The sequence below is a fragment of the Penaeus japonicus genome, unplaced genomic scaffold (genome assembly GCF_977035675.1).
Source record: "Penaeus japonicus unplaced genomic scaffold, GWHDUDI00000001_assembly GWHDUDI00000026, whole genome shotgun sequence".
Classification (NCBI taxonomy): domain Eukaryota; kingdom Metazoa; phylum Arthropoda; class Malacostraca; order Decapoda; family Penaeidae; genus Penaeus; species Penaeus japonicus.
Genome location: NW_028234428.1, coordinates 15,586,243 through 15,606,242, shown reverse-complemented (window position 1 = coordinate 15,606,242; position 20,000 = coordinate 15,586,243). Strand labels below are relative to the sequence as shown.

General features: G+C 37.0%; 2 protein-coding genes across 2 annotated transcripts in view; one reads left to right on the top strand and one right to left on the bottom strand.

Annotated features, from left to right (window-relative positions):
- Nucleotides 1-20,000, top strand: part of LOC122265515 (uncharacterized) — a 192,947-nt gene that overhangs the window by 128,732 nt on the left and 44,215 nt on the right. The window lies entirely within an intron of this gene.
- sra (RRM_RCAN_like domain containing protein Sra) lies at nt 13,429-18,849 on the bottom strand. Its single transcript, XM_043034824.2, has 4 exons — nt 18,569-18,849; nt 16,591-16,764; nt 16,092-16,263; nt 13,429-15,648 (listed from the first exon to the last, which is right to left on the bottom strand). The coding sequence occupies exons 1-4, from the start codon at nt 18,731-18,733 to the stop codon at nt 15,515-15,517; spliced, it is 645 nt and encodes a 214-aa protein (XP_042890758.1). The 5' UTR covers nt 18,734-18,849; the 3' UTR covers nt 13,429-15,514.

Genomic DNA, 20,000 nt, shown 5'->3' with positions numbered 1-20,000 from the left:
TTTACTGTGTTTAGACTTATATCTGTCATATCATAGGATCTATCAATTCTGCAGTTCACTAAAATTGTAATTTCATCAGCTCATTTGTTTTTTATACTCAGTGTGATAGAAGTATTGCTGTTTTAGGGTAGGACAAAGCAAATTTATTTTTTCGTATTTGTGTGCTGTCATGAACGAATACGAAACATATAACCATCCACAATGAAGATACCATGAAGAAGTATGGAAGAAGAAGGAAACCTGTGCTTATGACTATGAGTGCCACAGTAAAAGGCATCCCTACTGGCACAGAGCACTTTGTAGACATTGGGCATGATGTGAGTCACCTTTCTCCTCTCGTTCTACCTGCACATCCTTCATCTGCGGTACTGTAGAGCAAGAGGTCGGCAACTTGCTATGTACCATCGCTCTATAAAGATAGTGCTTGGTAGAGACTGTAGATAGATGTCATGCAAAGCTCTCTCCCCTGCTGGTGCTAGAAGAAAGTGGTGCCATCTTGGTTTTGGATGTTAGGTGAAACACATTTTGCTTAATATTACGGCATTTATAATAATTATGACTGCATTTGACATTATCACTCACTTATTACTAATAGCAAAGTAAAACAGTGATCCAAAATCACCGACCGTCATTTTGCCAGTCGTCAGCCAAAGCTCCTGCGTCATGTATGACGAAAAAACACATCACCCGTCGTTAACGTGCTAAAATAAATATTTCTGCTGCCTCGGAAGCGTGAGCTCGCTGATATGCTTACATCAGAAATCTTTGGTAGTTTTAGTAGACTAATCATCGTAATTTGTCAGCACTGCCGAAGTCCTTCCCGTGGCGACATCATCGATTTGGTCAAAATTGCTGACTGTTTTATGTCGTCACAATTACGCGAAGAAGATAATGGGATTGTAGGTAACGCAGTGAAAAGCCCAGTCCCACATAAATATATATTCTCTTTTGAAGGAGCGTAAAGTAAGAACCTCCCAATATCCATATGCAATGATTTACAAAAAAGTAACTACTATTTCCACCTCATTGACTGGAAAAGTGGACGTCCATTTACATTAAGTTTTTGCTATATTATCCGTTACCTAGCAAAGGTACAGGGGTGAAACTTCTCCCGGATATGTCACGCAACCCATTGCACTTGTCATTAGAATTTTGTCTAGAGAAGGGAAACATTGTGGTAATTGTTTGATAAGGGCTGACTCGCCTTGTTATCGGACCCACACCTCTAACTGGACATAAAGGCGGCTTGAAGTCCTCAAGACGGATCGACTATGGGTGGTCTTAATACTGGTTGGTCCAAAGAAGCGGGGTTGGTATTGGTTGTTGTTGGAGGTGATATGAAATGCAGAGTTGGTCCTAGGGGCTCACAAGGGCAGATATGAAATGCAGTGTGTCCTAGGGGCTCAAAAGGGCAGATATGAAATGCAGAGTGTCCTAGGGGCTCAAAAGGGCAGATATGAAATGCAGAGTGTCCTAGGGGCTCAAAAGGGCAGATATTAAATGCAGTGTCCTAGGGGCTCAAAAGGGCAGATATGAAATGCAGAGTGTGTCCTAGGGGCTCAAAAGGGCAGATGTGAAATGCAGAGTGTCCTAGGGGCTCAAAAGGGCAAATATGAAATGCAGTGTGTCCTAGGGGCTCAAAAGGGCAGATATGAAATGCAGAGTGTGTCCTAGGGGCTCAAAAGGGCAGATATGAAATGCAGAGTGTGTCCTAGGGGCTCAAAAGGGCAGATATGAAATGCAGTGTGTCCTAGGGGCTCAAAAGGGCAGATATGAAATGCAGAGTGTGTCCTAGGGGTTCAAAAGGGCAGATATGAAATGCAGTGTGCCCTAGGGGCTCAAAAGAGCAGATATGAAATGCAGAGTGTGTCCTAGGGGCTCAAAAGCGCAGATATGAAATGCAGAGTGTATCCTAGGGGCTAAAAAGGACAGATATGATATACAGAGTGTGTCCTAGGGGTTCAAAAGGGCAGATATGAAATGCAGAGTGTATCCTAGGGGCTCAAAAGGGCAGATATGAAATGCAGAGTGTGTCCTAGGGGCTCAAAAAGGCAGATATGAAATGCAGAGTGTATCCTAGGGGCTCAAAAGGGCAGATATGAAATGCAGAGTGTGTCCTAGGGGCTCAAAAAGGCAGATATGAAATGCAGAGTGTATCCTAGGGGCTCAAAAGGTCAGATAAGAAATGCAGAGTGTTTACTAGGGGCTCAAAAGTTCAGATATGAAATGCAGAGTGTGTCCTAGGGGCTCAAAAGGGCAGATATAAAATGCAGAGTGTGTCCTAGGGGCTCAAAAGGGCAGATATGAAATGCAGAGTGTGTCCTAGGGGCTCAAAAGGTCAGATAGGAAATGCAGAGTGTATCCTAGGGGCTCAAAAGGTCAGATATGAAATGCAGAGTGTGTCCCAGGGGCTCAAAAGGGCAGATATGAAATGCAGAGTGTGTCCTAGGAGCTCAAAAGGGCAGATATGAAATGCAGAGTGTATCCTAGGGGCTCAAAAGGTCAGATATGAAATGCAGAGTGTGTCCTAGGGGCTCAAAAGGGCAGATATGAAATGCAGAGTGTATCCTAGGGGCTCAAAAGGTCAGATATGAAATGCAGAGTGTGTCCTAGGGGCTCAAAAGGGCAGATATGAAATGCAGAGTGTGTCCTAGGGGCTCAAAAGGGCAGATATGAAATGCAGAGTGTGTCCTAGGGGCTCAAAAGGTCAGATATGAAATGCAGAGTGTGTCCTAGGGGCTCAAAAGGTCAGATATGAAATGCAGAGTGTGTCCTAGGGGCTCAAAAGGGCAGATATGAAATGCAGAGTGTGTTCTAGAGGCTCAAAAGGGCAGATATGAAATGCAGAGTGTCCTAGGGGCTCAAAAGGGCAGATATGAAATGCAGAGTGTGTCCTAGGGGCTCAAAAGGGCAGATATGAAATGCAGAGTGTGTCCTAGGGGCTCAAAAGGGCAGATATGAAATGCAGAGTGTGTCCTAGGGGCTCAAAAGGTCAGATATGAAATGCAGAGTGTGTCCTAGGGGCTCAAAAGGGCAGATATGAAATGCAGAGTGTGTCCTAGGGGCTCAAAAGAGCAGATATGAAATGCAGAGTGTGTCCTAGGGGCTCAAAAGGGCAGATATGAAATGCAGAGTGTGTCCTAGGGGCTCAAAAGGGCAGATATGAAATGCAGAGTGTGTCCTAGGGGCTCAAAAGGGCAGATATGAAATGCAGAGTGTGTCCTAGGGGCTCAAAAGAGCAGATATGAAATGCAGAGTGTGTCCTAGGGGCTCAAAAGGGCAGATATGAAATGCAGAGTGTGTCCTAGGGGCTCAAAAGGGCAGATATGAAATGCAGAGTGTGTCCTAGGGGCTCAAAAGGTCAGATATGAAATGCAGAGTGTGTCCCAGGGGCTCAAAAGAGCAGTATGAAATGCAGTGTGTGTCCTAGGGGCTCAAAAGAGCAGATATGAAATGCAGAGTGTGTCCCAGGGCAGATATGAAATGCAGAGTGTGTCCTAGGGGCTCAAAAGAGCAGATATGAAATGCAGAGTGTGTCCTAGGGGCTCAAAAGGGCAGATATGAAATGCAGAGTGTGTCCTAGGGGCTCAAAAGAGCAGATATGAAATGCAGAGTGTGTCCTAGGGGCTCAAAAGGGCAGATATGAAATGCAGTGTGTCCTAGGGGCTCAAAAGGGCAGATATGAAATGCAGAGTGTGTCCTAGGGGCTCAAAAGGGCAGATATGAAATGCAGAGTGTCCTAGGGGCTCAAAAGGGCAAATATGAAGTGCAGAGTGTGTCCTAGGGGTTCAAAAGGACAGATATGAAATGCAGTGTGTGTCCTAGGAGCTCAAAAGGGCAGATATGAAATGCAGTGTGTGTCCTAGGGGCTCAAAAGAGCAGATATGAAATGCAGAGTGTGTCCTAGGGGCTCAAAAGGGCAGATATGAAATGCAGAGTGTGTCCTAGGGGCTCAAAAGGGCAGATATGAAATGCAGAGTGTGTCCTAGGGGCTCAAAAGGGCAGATATGAAATGCAGAGTGTGTCCTAGGGGCTCAGAAGGGCAGATATGAAATGCAGAGTGTGTCCCAGGGGCTCAAAAGAGCAGATATGAAATGTAGGGTGTGTCTTAAGGGCTCAAAAGGGCAGATATGAAATGCAGAGTGTGTCCTAGGGGCTCAAAAGAGCAGATATTAAATGCAGAGTGTGTCCTAGGGGCTCAAAAGGGCAGATATGAAATGCAGTGTGTGTCCTAGAGGCTCAAAACGGCAGATATGAAATGCAGAGTGTGTCCGAGGGGCTCAAAAGAGCAGATACGAAATGCAGTGTGTCCTATGGGCTCAAAAGAGCAGATATTAAATGCAAAGTGTGTCCTAGGGGCTCAAAAGGGCAGATATGAAATGCAGAGTGTGTCCTAGGGGCTCAAAAGGGCAGATATGAAATGCAGTGTGTGTCCTAGGGGCTCAAAAGAGCAGATAGGAAATGCAGTGTGTCCTATGGGCTCAAAAGAGCAGATATTAAATGCAAAGTGTGTCCCAGGGGCTCAAAAGAGCAGATACGAAATGCAGTGTGTCCTATGGGCTCAAAAGAGCAGATATTAAATGCAAAGTGTGTCCTAGGGGCTCAAAAGGGCAGATATGAAATGCAGTGTGTGTCCTAGGGGCTCAAAAGAGCAGATATGAAATGCAGAGTGTGTCCTAGGGGCTCAAAAGGGCAGATATGAAATGCAGTGTGTGTCCTAGGGGCTCAAAAGAGCAGATATGAAATGCAGAGTGTGTCCTAGGGGCTCAAAAGGGCAGATATGAAATGCAGAGTGTGTCCCAGGGGCTCAAAAGGTCAGATGTGAAATGCAGAGTGTGTCTTAGGGGCTCAGAAGGGCAGATATGAAATGCAGAGTGTGTCCCAGGGGCTCAAAAGAGCAGATATGAAATGTAGGGTGTGTCCTAAGGGCTCAAAAGGGCAGATATGAAATGCAGAGTGTGTCCTAGGGGCTCAAAAGAGCAGATATTAAATGCAGAGTGTGTCCTAGGGGCTCAAAAGGGCAGATATGAAATGCAGAGTGTATCCCAGGGGCTCAAAAGAGCAGATACGAAATGCAGAGTGTGTCCTAGGGGCTCAAAAGAGCAGATATTAAATGCAGAGTGTGTCCTTGGGGCTCAAAAGGGCAGATATGAAATGCAGAGTGTGTCCCAGGGGCTCAAAAGAGCAGATACGAAATGCAGAGTGTGTCCTATGGGCTCAAAAGAGCAGATATTAAATGCAAAGTGTGTCCTAGGGGCTCAAAACGGCAGATATGAAATGCAGTGTGTGTCCTAGGGGCTCAAAAGAGCAGATATGAAATGCAGAGTGTGTCCTAGGGGCTCAAAAGGGCAGATATGAAATGCAGTGTGTGTCCTAGGAGTTCAAAAGGGCAGATATGAAATGCAGAGTGTGTCCCAGGGGCTCAAAAGGGCAGATATGAAATGCAGAGTGTGTCCCAGGGGCTCAAAAGGGCAGATATGAAATGCAGAGTGTGTCCTAGGGGCTCAAAAGGGCAGATATGAAATGCAGAATGTGTCCTAGGGGCTCAAAAAGGCAAATCATTGAAAGGTATACCATACTGGGGAGTAAATTAATTAAAAAAAAAATACTTATTTAAATTACAGCACCTCTTTGTAGAGATTTTCTCATTTAAGAATGCATAGAGCATTTTCATATCAAATCATTACTTTGAAGTTTGTAAAGATTTGAATGTGGCTGACAAAGGGAAAGGGAATGGCTGAACATCGGAGGGGACAAATATCTTAACCAGTGATATTTAACCTTAATTAACAAACACATGATGCTAAAATTGTTAAGACATGCCATTAGATTTTTCATTATAGTTTAAAATAGTTAGCTTTAATATTGTATTTTCTGGTATTGTATTTTATCAATATCATCAGTTCCATGATTAAAGCATTTAATAAAGAACAACTAACTAAAGGGTGTATGGTAGGATGGTAGCACTACTACATTACAGTCTTTTCTGAAATGGAAACACTTAAGACCACTATTTTTTTTCCACATCATTTTTTTGTTCTCCTTCTTATTGTCCCATTCTAAAATAAATATAAAGTACTTCCTTTCACATAATTCCTTGTTGATTACTTATTACTTCTCTTCCCCTCCCTCTCCTCTTTCACTGTGGGTTCTATGAAATGCAATTTAGATTCTGTAGATTCTACTTTACCTACATTCTTATTTCAAGTGTAAGTATCTATTAACTGGGATATACTAAAATAATAAATGGAATCAATATTAGTATACACCAACACTAGACATGTAGTTGGCTGAGTAATATTAGCAATGAATATGTCAAAGGGAAATTGCAATCCGTATTCTTTGAACATATTTTAGTTAAGGTGTAATCAAATGGGGAAATTATTATAGATTAAGAAAATTGCAAGCAAGTGTAAAGCATCCTTCTTGAAACTGTTTTCTTTTCTTTTTTTCTAAAATAAGTATAAAAAAAATAAGTAAAAAAACTTCTAAATTAATCTCAGTACTTATTTTCATCAGTTCTGAGAATGTGTAAATTAAAACTACGCTTAGTTTGTGAAAAATTTAAGGTGTCAAAATATCATTTGGCAAGGGATAATGAACACTGCTTATAACAAAATACAATTAAAATGTGTACCAGATTCTGAAAATAACATTGTAATCCTGACTCAATCACAACAAGTCCATTACCATACCATTACTTCATTCAAAATTTTAAACCTCTCATAAAGCTCATTTCCATTTTTTTGTGCCTATAAACAGACTTCAGTTCATCATGGAAAAACAGTACAAAATCCTATCAAGTCCATACATTCCCAAATCTTTAAATTAGAAACAATAAAGAAGACAAACAGAGACAAGGATACGAAAACTTTTTCTTGAAAAAACACTTTTGCAAGACAATGGGCTAAGAAGTTAACATCCTGAAATAAAAAAAATAAAAACCATCAAATCTGTAAAGCACAATCAAAAGAGAATAGTGTCTTTGCCTACACACACTCCAAAAGTCTGTACTTCAAAAATCTCAGATCTAATGGGACCAACATTCCATAGAATTTACTGATTTAAAAAATAATTTGTGTCCTATCAAAATATTTTTTTGTGCAGAATAATTACATATTTTGAACTAAAGTGAAAGATGCTTATATGTGGAAAAAAAGAAGAAAAAAGAAGCATTTTAGTGATAATCATACATTGTTAAAACCATTGCTGGTGCTATCATTATTATTTTTTGTATGAGCCAAAGTAACAAGTTATTTATTAGAAATCATTCCACTTGTAAACCAAAAATCAGCAAATTCATGGTGCTTTTATGATTGACGCTCGTTTAACATCACCCAAGCTGATGTCGGTTTGCTTTTCTTTGCAAGTGAAATAAACATTGTAAACTAAAACCTTCTATGGCATCAGATTGGTAACCAGTCCTGTTTCTTTACATGTCCTGCAAATAACAGAAAATTGGACATCAGTAAACAAGGTATTACATAATGTTGTTTTAATGAAAATTGTGATTCTCAGGAACTTAACCTTGAGGTTAAACGAGGTTCAATTATGTATGGTACAGTACATAGAGAGAATATCAACAAATTATAACTATGTCCTTTTAACAATTAAATTCATAAAAAAAAAGAATTGAGAACATCATCACCAAAGTTGAAATACTGATATTCATTAAAATAATAATTATAATTATAAATATAAATTATATAATTATATATATATAATTATATATATATATATAATTATATATATATAATTATATATAATTATATATATATAATTATATATATATAATTATATATAATTATATATATAAATCACCAAAGTTGAAATACTGATATTCATTAAAATAATAATTATAATTATAAGAAGCTGAAATTATTCATTTTGATCAGACTATAAACATGTTAAATTATAATTATAAGAAGCTGAAATTATTCATTTTGATCAGACTATAAACATGTTAAATTAAGAAGTGAAAGCAATAAAACAGTGAAGATAATTAAATAAAATGAAAATATATGAAAACAACAACAGTAAAAGTTGACAATAAAAATATCTATAACAATATAATCTTTATTATCTTTTCATGAATTAAAAGATAAAACTTATACAGCTAGTTAAAGTAAAATGGAAATAATATGGTAACAAGAATCTGCAGAGATGGTTAGATAACTTGACTGAGAATAGATTATTCTCTGTATATTTGGAAAAATAAACAATTCTTTACAGCAAATGACTAGCATTTCTTCTTACATAATTAACTCATTTATCATAACTGAATGAGATCAGAACCATCATAAAGAAGGCAGCAGAGAGGTGCTTAGGGGACTGATGCAACTACACTGACCAATCTAGCTTTTGCCAAACACTGCAAATCAAACACATAAAAGGAACACAGCTAACAACAATAATATGCCTCTAAAAAAGCCATGTACATTTTTCTAAGAAGCTGAAATTGACACAAGCTACATACAACTAACCCAAATATGTCTACCTGTATATGATAAGGTTTGAATAAAGTAAAATACTTTTGTATTCACTTCAAGTTTACCTCAAACCATATTCCTCTGATGTTATCAAAGTCACTCTCCTTGTGACTATACAAGAAATCTATATACTATTTACACACCCTAAGTAAAGAAATCAATTGAGTACATTGTATTTGAAATTAATATAAAATACCAATTATACAGTCCATTTAATATATGATAGTCTCTTTAGAAAAATGAAACAAAGAGGTAAATATAAAGAAAATGTATAAAAAGAGCTCTGCCTTGCACATGTAAGTACATTTTTGACCTCTTGAGAAGACTTAGGTAACATCCAATCATTTACTTAGAGAAAAGATTACAGGTCATAAAATAAGAGCTTCTACAAGTCAAAATCAAGGTCGGTAAATAGTACCACCACTGGCAAAACACATGGAATAACTCAAAAATATTATCTGCTATATTATCAGCATATATATCAAAAGTAATTCATATCAATGCTTCTGTCAGAAACAACAGTATGTATGTATGATGTATAAAGGGAGAGGGAAAAAAGCTGGAGAGGGTTTTCAACACAGTTTAAGCTGTAAAGTCTCTCCAAATAAAACTGCTTCACAAATACTATGGATTTTGTATATACTTGACTCTTGGTCAAACAGGAAACATAGAAAATTTGTAATTTGAACTAATGAATTGAAAAAGTCAAGATGTAAGTATTAAACAGGAATTTTCTAGTTTTAAATTTTCTTTCCAATCATCATATCATTTGTACATTACAAACTGCAGAAGCACTGAGTAAACACAATATGCAGATTGAGAAAAAGGAGGATCTTTATGTGACGAACATCTTTAGGCAATAAGGTTTAGCCTTGTCACTCTGATATCTCATTAACACATCACATCATAAATACAATGACAAACACTCTTTGAGACCAGTGGAAAAATAATTGTATATCAACTATTACCCATGTTCAAATTTCAGCCCTGATGGCCATATGCACAATACTCATAAATGGTAAAAAGTTATATGATTTATATCTAATATGTAATTTTTTGTGGTAAAAATCAAGGCCTCTAATATTAACATTTCCTTCAGAGCCAACCATCAAACTATGTATCCCATACCACCTCAAAAATATTCCTTGCCTCAAATCTTCATCATATATATATGTAAAACCCCCCAGTATAAATGGAACTTCAAAACGTATGGTTTTATGCTAAGACTGCAGTCATTTCCTAACAGTGTTTATGGTGTACTGGTAGTCATAACCTGATTAAAATACACATGTGTTGAGATACTTCCATCATAAACAAATACCATATATTCCAGCCCATAATATCCACTCAAAAGAAAGAAAAAGTACAAAATGACATTAAACATATTTACAGCTGTACATATAAATGAGAAATGAACGAAATAGACTCTGTCAACATTTACATTTAGCAGATAACACTGAAACAATAATGATGATGGTGCCGCACCCCAGAATGGCAAGACAAAACATCACAGCAAAGATGCTTACCTTTTATATACTACTGCTAATTCCAATAATCAAGCCACACACCACACAGCTGTTCTGGTGTAAAAACTAATTTTCATTATTATAGTTTCAAGCAGTTTATGTATATATATTTCTTGATACTAGTCTATGGTTCATGTATATACTTTGTATACTGTATATATTTGTATATATAAATGTATACAGAAAATACAAAACAACTTTGTTATATAAGTTATTTTTGATAAATGTATGATGAATGTCCTTGTTACATGTAAATACATCTAACATACTGGCAAATATGGTCCAAATATATGCATTTATTTGTTCATATAATCCACAGTCAAATTTGTACAAAACAGAGGAACATTCATGAATGGTGTTTTAATTCACATGTCAACACCATCTTGAATGGGGTGATCAATACTTTCACTCTATCCAGCTGTGAATTGAACAAAAAGAAAGAAATTCTAAGGAGAGATGTCATATAATCCAGGAAGAGATTGTGGTGTGTAGATGCATGCAGGCAGGATCAAGTTTGACTATGGATTATATGAAAGTCTTGCCAAATTTTTTTTTTTTCTATATATTTATCTAAGTACCATAGACCAGGGGAACTTTATATGCCTGATTGTGAGTTTGAGTTATATTATCAAAACAAATTCTTTGTAAGTGTATTTCTAAACATTTTTTAAACTATAAAATAGAGTGAACACAATTCACTTTATTCAACCTAGGAGTTTATCAATTACATATATTTTTCAGTTGACCTCATTTGGAAAAAACAATGTATTTAATAGGTCAGTAGTCAATCTTCCCCTAAGTAACAGGGTACATATGACTGTCATGTTGTACTGAAAAGTCTGAAATGCTTTAAGAGAATGGATGATTCTGAGTCTTTTTCATAAATACACTGTAACTATCAACACAAAAAAACAATCATTGCTATTATGCATGTACAGTTAAATCAACTTGTCAAAATTTTACCTACATTGAAAAATGACAGTTCAATTTAGTTTTATCCACCAAAAAAGAAAAAACAAACAGAGCAGGTTCTAACCCATCTCAGTAATCATAACAATATCCTATAATCTGATGAAATAATGCTGTACTATTTCTCTTCACTTTTTTTTTTTTATCTATGAAAATGTGTTACCTTTGCATAGAATGAGGAAAGGCCTGATGAAGACTGATATTATGTATGATTGGGCAGTATATTCTTATTACATATCCTTTTGTCTGACAAAAACAGACACAAAATATGATTAATATGCTACTGGAGTCTGGCTGCTTTAGTATAGCAAGACTCTGACTTGCTCACACTCGCACTCTCATTCTCTCTCTCTCTCACCATCACCCTCACCCCCCCTCTCTCTCTCTCTCTCTCTCTCTCTCTCTCTCTCTCTCTCTCTCACTCTCTCTCTCTCTCTCTCTCTCTCACACACACACACACACACACACACACACACACACACACACACACACACACACACACACACACACACACACACACACACACACACACACACTCCCCCCTCTCCCTCTCCCTCTCTCTTACTCTCACTCTCACTCTCTCTCTCTCTCTCACTCTCTCTCACCCTCACCCTCACTCTCACCCTCACCCTCACCCTCACTCTCACCCTCACCCTCACCGTCACCCTCTCTCTCACACACACTCACACTCACACACTCACACACACACTCACACTCACACTCACACTCACACTCACACTCACACTCACACTCACACTCACACTCACACACACACACACTCACACTCACACTCACACTCACACACACACACACACACACACACACACACACACACACACACACACACACACACACACACTCACTCACTCACATACACACTCACTCATTATTTGTGTATGTATGTGAATGTTTTTGTGTCTATGTTAGAGGTTTGTTTTACTTAAAAAGAAAAAAATGTAAAAAAAGAAAAGAAAAGAAACAAAGAATCCATAACTTATATAACGAAATGGCAGTGATACATAGATCATGAGGAGAAGCAAGCATAAAATTCACATGCGCATAGCTTGATATCAAAAGGTACTACCAGTTTCATTACCAGAAAAAAATCTAGAGTAGAATAGGCATGTCAATAATGCTATGGACAGTTTCAGGTATGTCTGAGATTATTAGCTCTTTGACAATATACTTATTAATTCTTTTTTGCATTCTTATCATAGCAACAAAAAAAGTAAATTAATGAAACAATCACAGAATAAACATCTTGTTTTTTTTGTCATTTCTGCTGGTACATCCAAATGTTTTTCTCAAGATTAGAGGGAACAGAGCACTTTTAAATATGGCTGTTTGGATAACTTTAACCTGCAGGCACCTCTACATCATAACCCTTACCACACTGAAATAATTACTTCTAGACTAAATCATGCCTCTTCTACACCAAATTTTCAATTTTCTTTTCATTTCATTTTTACTATATCATTATTATTGTTATTGGCATTAATGCTAACGTTGCTTGATTAGCTTATCATTATCATTAATATTGCTATTATTATTACTCTCATTTATTGCAAAAATGTATATAACCGTTATTTTACAGCATATCCATTACTTTCAGATACAGAATATAACTGATGTAAATTACATTTCCTGATAAAACAAAAACATCCAGAACAGGTCCATTTGATAACACAAACCTTTCTCCTCTATATATATGAAATGTGAGTGCATGTACATGAGCATGCACATTTTTGTCAAACAGACGGGTATGAGCGTGCATGGCTCACATGCATGTACAAATTCTGCTGCTGCTGCTGCTAATAATAATAATAATAATAATAATAATAATAATAATAATAATAATAATAATAATAACAATAATAATATTAACAATTCATAATAACAACCAATAATAATAAAAAAATGGAAAAATTCAAAAGTGGACACCATCAAATCTTATTGACAAGATTCAATCAAGTAATATTATTGCACACCATGTAATTTATAAATATCAGTAATGTACTCAGTGCAAGGCATGCTACCTAATGTTCACCTATATTCTTTAAATTTGTATATTACCCAGATATGTCTAATTTTCAAGGATTCTCGATTCTATCCTATCAGAATTGCAGAGAGAAAAAAAAAATATGCTGATAACACCCATGAAGTAATCATGGCCATATCATTAAGCCTGGATCAGATGCAGCCAAACTGGATTGAGATCAGTTTTGAACACCAAACTGTGACTGGAAAGTGTGGAAAAGCAGAAATCCCACCCTGGAAATGTTACTTTAACCTTTGGGTGTAAGCCACACCCTGACTAATGACCTGTCCATACCCAACAGAGTTAGATGTATTCTCTGTAAGATATACTTAGGCAACTTTATTTAGGTAATAATATGGTCTTTATACAATAATATCAATGCTATTGCACATAAAACTTTGGGTTATTTTACCAAAAATTGTTTATTTATAGATCAGTTTTTAAGAGTATATATCATGTTACTGTTCTTAACTGCCATACCTATAAAATCAGTCCTAAAATACATGCAGAGGCCAACTCTAATCACATTAACAATAGTATAAAAAATGCTCCCCAACCAATATTTTTTGTGGAAAAAATAACATGCACAGCGCAGGGAAATTTCTGAATTAGTTTTTTTTCTGTGGAGGGGGGAACAAAACAAACAGAACAAAAGTGCTACTGAACTACACAGCATTCAAACCATAAACTGTATAAGAATTGTAATCATAATTAATCATCAGAGATGATTGGGGCTCTTTTGGGGGGATGCTGCTCCCTAGTTGGAAAAACCCTTAAATCTGAAGAGTTCACAGCTATTTCTTGAAAAACATGTTAATGAGAGTGAATAATAATGCAATACATGATATGCTATTACATTTACATTAAGTTTGGTGTCAAAAGATGTACATTCATGACAGGTGGATACCTTACACAATTCATTTTCATACATCATTTTAAATAATGAAAATCTGGAAAAATAAGGGGCAGTCTCCTGTAGTCTTACAAGACCATCCCTTGAAGACAGAGTTTAATGACTCTAAGTCATGCTAAGGTGCAATAATGCATGCTAATAATCGGTATTGCCATACCCATGATGTTTGATCTTACTTTCATGTTACTAAGAACAACTAACTGATGTCAAAAGACTTTTCTTATTATCAAGCTAAGTATGAAATCAATTTTAATTTCATTAGTCAATCTTTGAGAATAGTTCATTAATTTTTTTCATTCACCTTAAAATGACTGTATTCTACCACTATCACTTTTCACGTACTCCATAAGCAGGGCTGGATTAAGAATTTACGCAGCTGCAGGCTATTTCTTATGCTTCAGTGGGGGGGGGGGGGTCCATGGAAGATGGAAACTCCAAAGTAAGTCTGAAAATAGGAAGAAAGCTTCCCAATGAAATTTGTAAAGTTTACAACCTTTGGGACTGTATTTACTTTAACCTAACGTACACTGAAAGCAATAATGTATCTATATAATTTCTGTGACTAGGATGCCTACCTGGTCTAGGCCTTAATCCAGCCCTGTTCACAAGTCTATCTAACAACAATTACTTATGACCGGCCCAAGTTGAAGGGGTAAAACCAGGTTATCTAACTGAGCAATTCAGGTGCTGATATTGAAAACTGTTCCCTGAAAGTCACACCTAGTCATATCATTAATCATGCCTAACGTAATATGAAACATGAAGAAGAATTCAAAGAAACCTTAATCACCACAGCTACACTACTACACATGGATTCACTTGCTATAAAAATCATCACATGAAAGCCAGTGATAGGCTGCTGTATGACAACTCACTCCACAGGCTGGGCAGGAAAATACCAAACACATCAAGTTTATATATTCCTACTAGTGATTAGGGTCACATCAAGTCTATGGTTGATTTCACAAGAATTTGTCTGTGTTCACACAGACTCTTCTGTGGATACATGTATGTACTATGTATGTATTTATGTACTCCTGTTTATACACATACCTTTAGTGTATGTGTGTGTGTGTGTGTGTGTGTGTGTGTGTGTGTGTGTGTGTGTGTGTGTGTGTGTGTGTGTGTGTGTGTGTGTGTGTGTGTGTGTGTGTGTGTGTGTGTGTGTGTGTGTGTGTGTGTGTGTGTGTGTGTGTGTGTGTGTGTGTGTGTGTGTGCGCGCGCATGTGTGTGTGTATGTGTGTACGTACACAAGAACAACCATATATACATAGACAACAGATAATATATTTAGGGATCACAGTAGGCATGAGGCTAAAAAGACCTAGCTATATGCTACCCCTTTCCAATAAAGTCTTTCATAAAACAAGGCTCTTATGATCCGATTGATGTACGTGTGCCTGCATGCATACACTGATATTCTGTGTATGTATGCAATGTATACCAACATATACTGACTTACATATATGTACACAAACACACACACATATTCATGATCTCATCCAAAGATCCCTACAAAGGCTTGCTCTGTGAAAAAGAAAAAAAAAGAAAATAGACAATACTATCGATTCACAGTGCATTAAGTGGATGACTGTGGCCGACGCGTCTGTATAATTTGGGGCTTTGGACCCTCTTGGTTATCTGCTTCTTCACAAATGTGGACTATTATTCCAGGCTTGTCTTCCATTGGTGGATGAAGCTCATGACTCTCTCCTGAAAAGAAGTTGTCAGTCAAACAGAGAAATGCTGCGGAGGAAAATCAAAATCAAAGCATCCTTACAGATCCCTTCATCATATCATAGATCTATTGTTAATTATCTTGAACACTCAGCTATAAAAGGGATTCTAATTGTATTAGTTGAATCTATAGAAAAAAAAATTAGAGATGTGTAGAGAAAAAAGTGTTAGTTGTTTAGTTGTTACTTTGAATGGGAATTTCACAGTCCCTGGGTTTTCCCATCATTTTGAGGAAATAAAAGTATCATAAAAAATACTAATAATAGACTAAATGATAAACACATTTCTCTAATAAATGCATTGTTTAGATATTCTTAAAAAAAAAAAAAAGTTTTGTTCCAGAAACCCGAGATATCAGAACAAAGTGTGTTAAATCTACAATACATGTACACATCTTCACAAACAAATCATTTGCTTACCTGGAGCCAGACTGGCTACTGCAGCAATAAGGTCATAATTGATAACAGGTTCAGCCTCTTCAACCGGTTCCCAGCCTACAGGTGGAGATGCCGGTGGAGATATTAAGAATTGCTTCTCTCGTTTTGGAGGTTGTAGGTGTGGCCCATCTCGACTGCTCCCAAGGACAATTGGCTATCCAAACAGAAACAAGATTTTTCATTATTGAATCACAGATTCTGAAACTAATTTAGAATGATTAAATGTACCTGCACAATAATTTCCCTGAATTTTTTTGGAAACCATATCTGTTGATGACAGGCACAAATATATATGACAACATTTTCATTCAATATCTATACTGATAATCTTAGTTATCTTTATAGTTCAATCCTTCATAATATATCTACAACCAAGAATCATTTGTATATCTCTTTCTAGACATATATTCTTAATAATTTAGTACCCATTCATAAATAATAACAAATATTAAATGTGTTTTACCTCGACCAGCACACTGACCTGAGTAAAGTAGCATTTTATAACTTCACCCTGGAACTCTGTCATATGAAGTTTGATGCGTGCAGCAGCTGCTTGTGTGGGAGTTGCAAAGTTTACGCGTACTCTTCGGAAGCTTTTGAAATACTGGAAAGTTGCTGTCTCATCTATGTCTTCAAAGAGCAACTCAAATATAGTCTGTGGATTGAGAATATTTGTTTTACATAATATATATGTCACTATGATGGGCAAGTTCTAATTGTAATACTCTGTAAACCCTAAATCAGGATTTTACATACATACAGTAATTCTGTACACATAATAACCATTTAAATAATTATCTTTATTAACCCTTTGCCAACAGACCCGGCGAGAACTGGCAATCCCCTATGCTGGGCCTAAGCAATATCGCCTTGGGGACGTCACACTAACACACACACACACTAACAAACACACACACACACACACACACACACACACACACACACACACACACACACACACACACACACACATACACATACACACACACACACACACACACACACACACACACACACACACACACACACACACACACACACACACACACACACACACACACACACACACACACACACAAGCTGAAAAGATGACATCACATACTCTTTATTTTTAAGTGGTGAGTTGACATGTTATCAACTATTATCATTATAAGGATTATTTATCATATGTATTATTGCTAGTGTTATTATCAAAGTTATTTGGCTACCAGAACAGGATGCCAATTACCTTCATTCTGTCAATTCACATGAAACTTTCTCAGAAATTATTGACAGAAAAATTGCATGTCAGTATTATACTTATAACAGTTTTCAAAAAAATGACTAAAGGATTCATTTCATAAAATTTTTCAGGTAAAGCTGAAACAATTGCTTACTATCTGGACTGACGCTGACATATTCAAATTCATAAGCTGCCTATACCCCTATACTCTGCAATCTTGGTCCCGATTGCAGAGGAAGGCAGGAAGGAGACTAGGGAAACTGCGGAGCTTGTTGGAGCACTTTATGCTACTTCACTTGAACTACCTACTCTATCCAGGGTTGATGGATGCCCTAATCTAGCGAGGGCTTTGCCTCCCTAATCAGAGGACTTTGTGCTACTTACCCATGAGGCTCTCACGGAGCTATGTAACACCAGGGCATCTTGCTGCCTAGCTAAGGTTATGCTCTATCCTGCCATGTACAGTTACATTAGGTAGGTCAAGGTCTGTAGCACAAAATACTCTGAAAAGGGGGGTGGGGTGTCCAGGGTAGACTGATGCCTAGGTAGGGTTGGGTAGATCATTGGGTCACCATGGAATTGGCACCTTTTAGGCAAATGTGGATCACTGTGCACAATATGCCGTACTGTAGGCCACCCCAGTAGGGATCACAGGGTACTGTGTCATGCAGGTGGCATAAAAGTGTTTGAGTTACATATTCATTTGTAATTGCCTATATTTATTATCATTTTACCCTACAATTTCCCTGGTCTCCTTCATGCCCTCCCCTTCAATCCGGACCAAGATTGCAGGTTATTGGGGTTGAATCGTGGGTCATATTCACTATATCTGAATAGTAGAGGCCAGATTTGTGGTAAATAGTGACACGGCACTATTCTGAATATATACCTACAACAGTATAATTGAAATGTTAAAGGGAACTGATTTCCAGTCGGAACTCAACCCAGGAAACAATGGATAAAATACTAAGATTTTCTATATTCTGAGGACCAGATCCAAAAACCCCTTGTGGGAATGCAAACACACAACCTTCCGACATTGGCAACCTTCCCTGGCCACTGAAGAACCCTGAGATAACCTGCCTATACCAGCGACTCAGGTCAGGGCAGGTCATGGCTGGAAAGAGGAAAGAGATCTCCCTTCTAGTCAGGGCAGCCATGACCTAGAGAGCGGGCGAAGACCTCTACTTTCTGGTCTGGCCAGGTCATGCCTTGGGGGATAGGGAAGTGTCTCTACCTTCTGGTGAGGCTCCTCAAAGATGTGGGATTGGAGGTTGGTCACGATGATGGAGGTCGGCTCGCTCTCCTGCTCCTCCAGGCTCTCCCCGTTCCCCATGGCCTCCTCCAGCTCTCCGTCGGGCGTCTCCATGCCTATGTCGTCAATGATCATGTCCACTTCCATATAACAACAATTTCCCACTCCAGTAAGGCTCCTCTCGTCTGCTTCCTTTCTATCACAACAATGCTGATAATTGGCAAGGTCGCTCGCACTCCGACCCGAGTGTGATTGTGCGGCGGCGACACAGAAGACGGCCCGAAGGGGGGACTTCGCTTGGGCGCCGCAACATCATTGCAGCCAATCCGGTCGCGTGTTTTCATCATCAGTGTAATCTGCAAAGTAATTTTCCCACTAGCTGTATCTGCAAAATCAGTCTCCCTCTTCCTCTTTCTATCACAATCTTTTTTTGTCATTATTACGGTTATCACATCTATTTTCTTCATTATTATCATTGTTGTAAGTAATGATAAAATGATGATGATAAAAATATTGATAATGATGGTATTGATATTCTTCTTAATATTATCCCTATCATCATCCTCGTCCCAATTTTCAGTATCATTACTATTACTATTATCATATTTATCATCTTCATTATCATCCCCATTACCATTATAATTAACAGTGATATCATTATCATCATTATATAATTTTTGCTATTGTCATCATTATCATTATCATTACTACTATTATTTCATCATTATTGTTATTTATATTATTATCATTATCCTTTCTATCATTATCATCATCCTTATTTTTATCATTATTGTCATCATTACTATGAGAATCCTCATCTCTATTATGCTATTACCCATCTTCTTTTTATCATTATCATCATCATTATTGTTGTTCTTGTTATCATAACTATTTATCATTGTGATGATGATAATGATAATAATAATGATAACAATGCTAATGACAATGACAATAATAGCAATAATTATAATAATTAAGATAGGAATAATGACAACAACAATGATGATGATAATAATAACAATAATGATATAAAGATAATAATAACAAACATACAATCATTATTATCATTATCAATACTGTTGTCCTCATTATCAATATTAGCATCATCATTATAATTTTTATCACCATTGTTATTTCTTCTGTTGTTATTATCATTCTCATCATTATCACCATCATCATTCTCATCATTATTACTGTACTTATTCTTATTCTTCTTTTTGTTAATATTTTTATAATTATCATTACCATAATATTTGTTATTATCACCATTATGATCATCTTTATTATCATTACTATTATCATCGTTATTATTACTGTCATTATAATGCCTTTAATTATTATCACTATTATTGTTATTATCATCTTTATCATTATTATTATTATTTTTTATCACTATTACAATTATCATCATTAT